The sequence below is a fragment of the Electrona antarctica genome, assembly GCF_951216825.1.
Source record: "Electrona antarctica genome assembly, chromosome: 18".
NCBI lineage: Eukaryota > Metazoa > Chordata > Actinopteri > Myctophiformes > Myctophidae > Electrona > Electrona antarctica.
Window position 1 is genome coordinate 3,156,767 of NC_136799.1, and position 10,285 is coordinate 3,167,051.

Consider the following 10,285-nt stretch of genomic DNA (forward strand, 5'->3'; position numbering starts at 1 on the left):
GGTTCAGAAGACAGTGAGGAGGGCACAGAGAGGGGTATACGCCACCAGCAGTGTGTCAGGTTCAGAAGACGGTGAGCAGGGCCCAGAGAGGGGTATACGCCACCAGCAGTGTGTCAGGTTCAGAAGACAGTGAGCAGGGCCCAGAGAGGGGTATACGCCACCAGCAGTGTGTCAGGTTCAGAAGACAGTGAGCAGGGCACAGAGAGGGGTATACGCCACCAGCAGTGTGTCAGGTTCAGAAGACAGTGAGCAGGGCCCAGAGAGAGGTATACGCCACCAGCAGTGTGTCAGGTTCAGAAGACAGTGAGCAGGGCCCAGAGAGGGGTATACGCCACCAGCAGTGTGTCAGGTTCAGAAGACAGTGAGCAGGGCACAGAGAGGGGTATACGCCACCAGCAGTGTGTCAGGTTCAGAAGACAGTGAGGAGGGCACAGAGAGGGGTATACGCCACCAGCAGTGTGTCAGGTTCAGAAGACGGTGAGCAGGGCCCAGAGAGGGGTATACGCCACCAGCAGTGTGTCAGGTTCAGAAGACAGTGAGCAGGGCCCAGAGAGGGGTATACGCCACCAGCAGTGTGTCAGGTTCAGAAGACAGTGAGCAGGGCCCAGAGAGGGGTATACGCCACCAGCAGTGTGTCAGGTTCAGAAGACAGTGAGGAGGGCCCAGAGAGGGGTATACGCCACCAGCAGTGCGTCAGGTTCAGAAGACAGTGAGCAGGGCGAACACTCCGTACAGCAGGGCACAGGGATACGCCACCAGCAGCTGCTGGTCCGTCATGGCCAGCGTGCTGATGAAGATCTTGGAGGCCGAGAGACTGCACCACGCTATCACCAACGCGGCTAGCAGGGTTCCCTGGTAGCCCCTGTTGAAAAAAATACAAGACTATCACCAAACACAGCTATAGCAGGGTGCCCTGGTAGCCCCTGTTGAAAAAAATACAAGACTATCACCAACGCGGCTAGCAGGGTGCCCTGGTAGCCGGTAATTGAGTTCACCAGTTCCCTCCTCCTGCCTGGATCTGGTCTCTCTCAAGCAGAAACGATGAACCGGAAGCAGCGGGGGGCGGGGGACAACAACAACATGTGGTCCGCAGCCAATTACATATTTCTTTTTTTTGGGGGGGGGGGGGTCCTTAACATGAAAATGTTTGAGAACGACTGACATAGAAACAGGGTTGCAGGTTTTTCAGGATTTCGAAGGCGTTTGTAGAATCGTCCTCATGGGTCTAAGAATGTCCTAAATGCCTATACTGTACAATGTACAGTATAGGCATTTAGGACACAGTGTACATTGTAAATGATAATATACTCACTGTAAGGAGAAGAAGAGCGCGGAGCCAGCCAGCGCCACCATGGGCAGCAGGCTGTATCCCAGGACGCTGGCCACGCAGCCGAAGGACACGGCCAGGGGACACATGAGGTTGAGGAGGCTGTACAGGCCCGTGCAGCCCATGGCGCTGATCCCGTAGATGTAGCCAAAGTGGGCTTTACCTGCCTGCAGTACGGGGCATGATGTGAGAGAACCAGCCTCGTTTAGACAGCCACAAGAGAGACTATGTTAAAGCTTTTTTCACGATTTTTTTAAACACAAAATTATTGTCCAGATAAAAAATAAATAAATAAAGTAAAAAAGTGGGTGAATTTAGTTTTGTGCACCGTTTCCATTGTGTTATTTTTCCAAGAAACAATTAGGGAAGAAGAGAGGGGTGGGGGAAGGGGGGGGGGGGGTGAAGGCAAGATCATCAATCATCAACAATCATCTTTTCAATACAATAGCAAATGACTGAAAATCCAGACATTGTGGAATAGTAGTTGTCTGGCTATGTGAGACTATGGCCTTGTAGATCTGTTATATTATTATTATTATTTTTATTTTTTTATAACAACACAAATATTTTAGTATTATTATTATTTTTATTTTTTTATAACAACACAAATATTTTAGTCCATCCATAGCACAATATCTTTTCAGATGGGGGTCCACAGATGGGAGAGAGCCACTATAATTCAGTGGTCCTCCGACACTTTCAAATCAAGAACCTAAACCTGTATGTATTCGGCCACGGACCCCCATCTGAAAAGGTATTGTATCAGGGACCCCCACAACAGAAAAAATGTTGTTTCATTGAAAATTCTGAATTTGTCAAAATTGTTCAAAAATACATCAAATGCATCATCCTCTATTTTTGAAGTAGTGTAAAAGTATACAATGATTGTAGTTAAAGTGGTTAAAATTATTTTGATGCTATATTAAGACATTTTGCTGCGGACCCCCCCCCCAGACCACTGACTCACCATCAGTAAGGTGGCTCCCAGTGCCACACAGAACAGGAAGGGTCCTGTCAGGTCTGTCTCGTTCATGATGCTTCCATCTGCTGGCTTAAAAGGGTTCAGCACCGTCAGGGTCTTCTGCCAGATGTGGTCGAAATTGATGCCAAGCTCTGGAACATTTCAAGATTGCCAGTGTTTGTAACATTACATTTTTTTTATTTGAATGTTTTCAGAATACTTAGACGCATGATTTATAATCACATAAATCCAGTTGTTCATGAGATGATGTATGATGATGTATAGCGCCCCTCACTTCACATGGGTGTGATTTTTTTTTTTTTTTGTACCTTCCATAAGCGGAGGCTCGTCTTCGTAGCCAGCGGCCCCTGCAGCGTCCCCAGGAGTCCCAGGGCTCATGGTAGGCTGGTAGATGTGGCCGTGGTAGGCCTGCCCCAGGGAAGGGTCATACACACCAGGCATGGCTGCATCATCCATCTCCCTGAACACCCACGGCAGCAAGAGAAGCACGTGTTTAATGTAGAAGGGAGTTCCAGCCGCGCCTATAGACTCTATAGGCTAGAGGCATTCACTTTATGCATGCGCATACCCTCTATAGTATAGAGCAGGGGTTCTCAACGTTTTTGGCCGGGGACCCCCGGAAATGCTTTGGCAATGTCTCGGGACCCCCGCCCCGCCCCCTCCCGACCCCCAATATAAATTGACTGCTACAATAACCTTAAACCATTTTGGGCGGGAACCCCTTTTGGTGTTTTAAGCATTGTTATAATTTAGCTATTGAAAAATAGCAGATCTACAAGCTCATAGCGCGCCACCGAGTGGCGCGCTACGAGCTTGTAGGTCTGCTATTTTTGAAAAATCGTGAAAATAAAATTGTAAAAAAATCTTTTTTTTTTTTCTTTTTTTTTTTTAAATAATTTGGGGACCCCCTAAAATAATTTGGCGACCCCCCGAGGGGTCGCGACCCACGGGTTGAGAACCCCTGCTATAGAGGGTATGCGCATGCATCAAGTGAATGGGAAATCTAGTGGCAAATCGAGTGGCAAATCGAGTGGCAAAGTGACAGGCGAAGTGAGTTTAACATTGTTTAATGTCGTTTAATGCAATTAGATATGACTTTTCTGGTTGGATGCATGGGCTGTCAAGGCCAGAAAGTAGTTTTTAGCCACTCAGTAGGCATTCCCCAAGGGGCCAGTGAGGCTATTCAACGTTGTAGCTCTGGGCCCTAGTGGTAGGAGGAGGGACTACAGGCGGACCCGTGGATTCATGACCGGGAAACCCCGTGCAGCTGGGCTTTAACATTGAGCGCTCGGTTGCACTTCCGCATTTGACCACCAAAATGTGGTGGTCAAATGCGGAAGTAGACGTTCTGAGACGGTACTTCCGGCAGTCTTCCGGGTGCTTCAAAACGCCACTGAGCAACTTCCACTGACATGAATAGCTGGGGGGGGCGGAGCTTCGCGCCAGTTCAGTCTCTATCCTTTTATATACTCTATGGGCATTCCTGTATAACCTCCTGGTTTGATGATGATGTCACACGCATACCCTCTATAGCAGGCCCGTCTGGTGCAGCTTTGTACGATGCTTAAAAGGTCTTTAAATAAATACTTTTTGAAATGTCTATGGGAAAAATGCATTGGGAATTATTTCCTTTGCTTGGCGTCGTCATGAAAGGGAGCGGGACTGGGCCTGGCGTCATCATGAAAGGGGGCGGTCACAGCTATATGAGTATATCATTATACTCACTCATGCTGGTACTCTGGGCTGTAGGGGGCGCTGTAAGGGTCACATCTATAGGAGTATATTAGTGATGGGAGATTAATCGTCAAACACATCGGTATCGGCCAATTTTAGTTGTTTTTAGATTAATCGGCATCGGTTCGATTAATCAATCAGACCGATTCATTAATCGGTCTGTCTTTACAGATAAACGAGCCCAAAGTAACAGCTTGAACAGATCTACAGTTGGAGGCCATCGATATTGTCCTTTTTGCTGAGTTTTGCGTGATCTGCGCAAAAGGACAGTTAACCCATTTTGGGCGGGAACCCCTTTTGGTGTTTTAAACATTGTTATAATTTAGCTATTGAAAAATAGCAGATCTACAAGCTCATAGCGCGCCACCGAGTGGCGCGCTACGAGCTTGTAGGTCTGCTATTTTTGAAAAATCGTGACAATATTTATTTCAGAAAACTGGAGGATTTAGAAGGATTTTTTAAAATGTTGAGGGACAATATCGGTGGCACCCAACTGTACAAGCTCATCACAATATTAAATATAAAGGTATTAAAGTTAAATCTGTCTTGCCTATAAGCATGCAGTGCAGACACCACGTCACATGGAAATAAATTATTATAATTTTTCAATACAGAATGAGATCATATCGACATCGGTAATATCATAACCATAACAGCAATTAATTATTGATATCGATATCGGCCAAAATGTCTCATCGGCACATCCCTAGAGTATACTCACTCATGCTGGTACTCGGGGCTGTAGGATCACAGCTATAGGAGTATATATACTCACTCATGCTGGTACTCGGGGCTGTAGGACCACAGCTACAGGAGTATATATACTCACTCATGCTGGTACTCTGGGCTGTATAGGATCGCAGCTATAGGAATATATATACTCACTCATGCTGGTACTCTGGGCTGTATAGGATCGCAGCTATAGGAGTATATATACTCACTCATGCTGGTACTCTGGGCTGTATAGGATCGCAGCTATAGGAGTATATATACTCACTCATGCTGGTACTCTGGGCTGTATAGGATCGCAGCTATAGGAGTATATATACTCACTCATGCTGGTACTCTGGGCTGTATAGGATCGCAGCTATAGGAGTATATATATACTCACTCATGCTGGTACTCTGGGCTGTAGGATCCCTCGTTCCATTGTGATTAACCCCTGTGATTTCACCCAAAATCAAATGTTTAGTTAAACCTTTGTTGGGTATCTTTGTCTTTGTTTTTTGTTTTGTTCTTCCTATTTAAAAACATTTGTTTGTTTGTTTTTTTATTTATTTTTTATTTTTTCATAATATAGGCCATATCTAAGCCCGGCTTAGATTTCTTAGATTTCTCACAATCAATGGCCAGAACCTTATAGTTGTTTTTTTTTCTCTTTAATGAAATCCATGTCTGACAACATTCTCTGATTAGTGTAATTTGAGTTATGTTCATAAAGGGTAGGCGCAATAAGCTTCGGCTTCTGCCTTCACCTTTTCGGTACCACTAGTGATTAGTGGATATTAATGTATGTACGTCTGTATGTAATCCTTTTTCCTGTACGGACCGAAATCAAATCTATCTATCTATCTAAAGCTATAGGAGTATATATACTCACTCATGCTGGTACTCTGGGCTGTATAGGATCGCAGCTATAGGAGTATATATACTCACTCATGCTGGTACTCTGGGCTGTATAGGATCGCAGCTATAGGAGTATATATACTCACTCATGCTGGTACTCTGGGCTGTATAGAATCGCAGCTATAGGAGTATATATACTCACTCATGCTGGTACTCGGGGCTGTAGGATCAAAGCTATAGGAGTATATATACTCACTCATGCTGGTACTCTGGGCTGTATAGGATCGCAGCTATAGGAGTATATATACTCACTCATGCTGGTACTCTGGGCTGTATAGGATCGCAGCTATAGGAGTATATATACTCACTCATGCTGGTACTCTGGGCTGTAGGCGCTATAAGGGTCAGAGCTATAAGAGACAGTGTTTCCCTGGTCATCCACATAGTATCCAGACTGGTAGAAGTCCTGCTCAAACTGCTGAAAGTCCCCCATCGATCCTGAGAGGAAAGCACAAGCAGACAAGCACTGATCAATTATATATGTAACCCATCCTTTAAATCAATCAAATTGGCTCGAGTCGTCACAATTAGGCCTAACTTTAAATAAAAAAACAGTTCCATCTCAATCCGTAACAGGCCTGCTACGGATACCTTTTAATGAAAACAAGGAACAACTACAAGCATGCCTGGACTGGACTGATTGGGACACGTTCAGAGATGGTTCATTGGACGAAATTACCACACTTGTACAGCTGGTTGTTCCTACAAAGGAGATACAAATCTATCCGAACAACAAATCTTATTTGACGAAAGATATAAAAAATGTAATAAATGAAAGGAAAACAGCCTTCATAAACAAAGATTTCGGTGCACTTAAATTGGCAGAAAAAAAGTTAAAAACGAAAATGAGGCAGGCAAAATTGGCACATAGACAGCGTCTGGAGGATGCGTTTAATGCCAATGATCACAAAAAGGCATGGGATACTATGAAATCTATGACAGGAATGTCAACCCCAACAAAACCTATTGTGACTGAAAATGAACTTGTTTTTTCTAATGACCTAAATACCTTTTTTGCCAGATTTGAATCATTGGACAATTCCTCAAAGTGCACTGAAATACTGAAGGCTGTAACACCTGACCCCTCAGACAGAATTACCATCACTGTAGAGGATGTAAGGAAAGTGTTTCAGTGTACTAACACAAGGAAAGCTAATGGGCCAGATGAATGTAGCGCTTTTCTCCTCAAAAACTTTGCATCTGAGTTGGCTCCAGTGTGGCAACCAATATTCCAAACCTCTGTAGACACACACACAATTCCCCTGTCTTGGAAAACCTCACACATAAAACCACTACCCAAAATCCAATGTCCAAAAGAACATAAGGATTATAGACCCATAGCTCTCACTTCAGTGATTATGAAATCACTTGAAAGAATACTGTTACAACATCTTGTTAGTATAACCAAAGAAATATTCGACCCCAGTCAGTTTGCCTATAAAAAGGGTTGCGGTACAGAGGATGCGGTTGTGACACTGGTCCACTTAATTACAAAACACCTCGATAAGTCAAATAAGAATCATGCGAGAGTACTATTCTTAGACTTTTCTTCAGCTTTCAATACAATACAGTCTGATATACTAGTGTCAAAAATGGTACAGTTGGAACTGAATCCATACTTAATTCACTGGTATGCTTATTTTCTTACTAACAGAGTACAGAGGGTGAAAGTGAACACAACCCTCTCATCAGCATTAACTACCAATGTTGGTGCTCCCCAGGGGTGTGTGAGCTCAGCTGTACTTTTCACCCTTTATACTGACAGCTGTCGTATTGAGGAATGCCTGTCTGAATGTCGCACTGACACACCAGACCAATACATTCTAAAATACTCAGATGATACAGTTTTGATTTCTCTCCTAGATAGTTCCAGTGATCCTGGACTGCACCAACACAGAGTAAATAAGGTGGTTGAATGGAGTGATAACAACACTCTCATCATTAACACAAAAAAGACAGAAGAGATTGTTTGTGGTACACCACCAGAGATACACAGATCCCCCATTACTATTCATGGTGAACCGATCAACCAGGTATGTTCGTACAAATACCTAGGAGTAGTAATAGACCACCTATTGTCATGGAACGATCAGATCAAATAAAATAATAATAATCCACCAGCACCTCACATTCATGTTGTTATAGAGGAGAAAGATGGACATACTATGCAAGCTGCTGCCAACACAGGCATCAGCTTGGCAGGCAGCAACATTTTTGACATAAAAGTAACATTGTACAATCATCATCATAGGCATTTGGTACAATTTAATGAAGTAAAATATTCAAAAGGTAACACTTTTTTTGTAAAATAAAAAATACACCATTCTGATTAAGCCCAGATGAGAGAGAGGGAGAGAGAGAGAGAGAGAGATGGACGGACGGATTACACTTGTTTACAAATGACGTCGGTCACCCCGTGGTGGTAAGAGACTCACCGCTCACCCCAAACACATCTCTCTGTTTTTACTAAAACTACAACATGACGTCACTGAGCCGCGGTGGTAAGAGACTCACCACTCACCCCAAACACATCTCTCTGTTTTTACTAAAACTACAACATGACGTCACTGAGCCGCGGTGGTAAGAGACTCACCACTCACCCCAAACACATCTCTCTGTTTTTACTAAAACTACAACATGACGTCACTGAGCCGCGGTGGTAAGAGACTCACCACTCACCCCAAACACATCTCTCTGTTTTTACTAAAACTACAACATGACGTCACTGAGCCGCGGTGGTAAGAGACTCACCACTCACCCCAAACACATCTCTCTGTTTTTACTAAAACTACAACATGACGTCACTGAGCCGCGGTGGTATAAGAGACTCACCACTCACCCAAACAAATCTCTCTGTTTTTACTAAAACTACAACATGACGTCACTGAGCCGCGGTGGTAAGAGACTCACCCAAACACATCTCTCTGTTTTTACTAAAACTACAACATGACGTCACTGAGCCGCGGTGGTAAGAGACTCACCACTCACCCAAACACATCTCTCTGTTTTTACTAAAACTACAACATGACGTCACTGAGCCGTGGTGGTAAGAGACTCACCACTCACCCAAACACATCTCTCTGTTTTTACTAAAACTACAACATGACGTCACTGAGCCGCGGTGGTAAGAGACTCACCGCTCACCCAAACACATCTCTCTGTTTTTACTAAAACTACAACATGACGTCACTGAGCCGCGGTGGTAAGAGACTCACCGCTCACCCCAAACACATCTCTCTGTTTTTACTAAAACTACAACATGACGTCACTGAGCCGCGGTGGTAAGAGACTCACCCAAACACATCTCTCTGTTTTTACTAAAACTACAACATGACGTCACTGAGCCGCGGTGGTAAGAGACTCACCCAAACACATCTCTCTGTTTTTACTAAAACTACAACATGACGTCACTGAGCTGCGGTGGTAAGAGACTCACCACTCACCCAAACACATCTCTCTGTTTTTACTAAAACTACAACATGACGTCACTGAGCCGCGGTGGTAAGAGACTCACCACTCACCCCAAACACATCTCTCTGTTTTTACTAAAACTACAATATGACGTCACTGAGCCGCGGTGGTAAGAGACTCACCCAAACACATCTCTCTGTTTTTACTAAAACTACAACATGACGTCACTGAGCCGCGGTGGTAAGAGACTCACCGCTCACCCAAACACATCTCTCTGTTTTTACTTACCAACGTTTAGGTGGTCACCTTATCACCTTATCAAAACTGGAGTATGAATAGGCCTTTAAGCCCTGCGTGTGTGTGTGTGTGTGTGAGAGAGAGAGAGAGAGAGGGGGAGAGAGAGGGAGAGAGAGAGAGAGAGAGAGAGAGAGAGAGAGGGGGAGAGAGAGGGAGAGAGAGAGAGAGAGAGAGAGAGAGAGAGAGGGGGAGAGAGAGGGAGAGAGAGAGAGAGAGAGAGAGAGAGAGAGAGAGAGAGAGAGAGTAATGCCTTTGGGTATGCCGCTGTGATGAATTGGTTAGATCTGGGACATTGCATGGTGATAGCCTACTTTTAATAGGAGCAGCTAATATCAAAGCTTCAGCAGTTGCTAGTTTAAACTTAAAGACTATACCTTAGCTCTTCTGCAGATTATAACTCGCACAATAACTCAAGCGTAGCCTCCTACCTTCACACACAGCCTGTCCACAGCGAGTTGGGTTGTTGTGTGTGTGTGTGTGTGTGTGTGTGACGTGCTATTAATAGATGCCTATATTTATATCTTGGTCTTGCCGGGCACTCATGCGCCGGTGGAATGTAACTAAGTACATTGACCTAAGTACTTCAGTTAACTATGACGTTGAGGTATTGAGTATCTCCCATTTCCAATACTTTTACTTCCACTCCACTACGTCTCAGAGGCAAAGGAGATCAGCCGGAGAATCTGAGCGGCAGGGACGGTGTTGCAGTCGCTGTTGTGACGAAAAGAGAGTTGAGCCAGACGGCAAAGCTCTCTGTCTACCGAGCAATCTTCGTTCCTACTCTCACCTATGGTCATGAAGTGTGGGTCATGACCGCAAGAATGAGGTTGCGAATACAAGCGGCCGAAATGTGTTTTCTTCGACGGGTGGCTGGCATCTCCCTTAGAGATAGGGTGAGAAGTTCAGTC

At 44.6% G+C, this 10,285-nt stretch overlaps 1 protein-coding gene across 2 annotated transcripts; it reads right to left on the reverse strand.

The window, feature by feature from the left end:
* Positions 1-648: 648 nt before the first annotated feature.
* On the reverse strand, positions 649-9,861 carry LOC306942229 (protein YIPF5-like). Of its 2 annotated transcripts, XM_079528008.1 has the most exons (7): positions 9,806-9,861; positions 5,978-6,107; positions 4,035-4,079; positions 2,618-2,769; positions 2,295-2,440; positions 1,313-1,494; positions 649-862 (listed from the first exon to the last, which is right to left on the reverse strand). In XM_079528008.1, the coding sequence occupies exons 2-7, from the start codon at positions 6,100-6,102 to the stop codon at positions 700-702; spliced, it is 813 nt and encodes a 270-aa protein (XP_079384134.1). In that variant the 5' UTR covers positions 6,103-6,107; positions 9,806-9,861; the 3' UTR covers positions 649-699. The 2 variants fall into 2 exon arrangements, with proteins under 2 accessions (XP_079384134.1, XP_079384135.1); XM_079528009.1 differs by lacking the exon at positions 4,035-4,079.
* Positions 9,862-10,285: the final 424 nt, after the last annotated feature.

Bases quoted from the DNA above. Each gene is read 5' to 3' on its own strand.
- LOC306942229 (XM_079528008.1), bottom strand. From the start codon at position 6,102: ATGGGGGACTTTCAGCAGTTTGAGCAGGACTTCTACCAGTCTGGATAC. The intron at 4,080-5,977 runs GTGAGTATATAT...ATACTCCTATAG, and splicing joins AGCCCAGAGTACCAGCATGA to ATGTGACCCTTACAGCGCCC. The intron at 2,770-4,034 runs GTGAGTATAATG...GTGGGTGTTCAG, and splicing joins AGCCCAGAGTACCAGCATGA to GGAGATGGATGATGCAGCCA.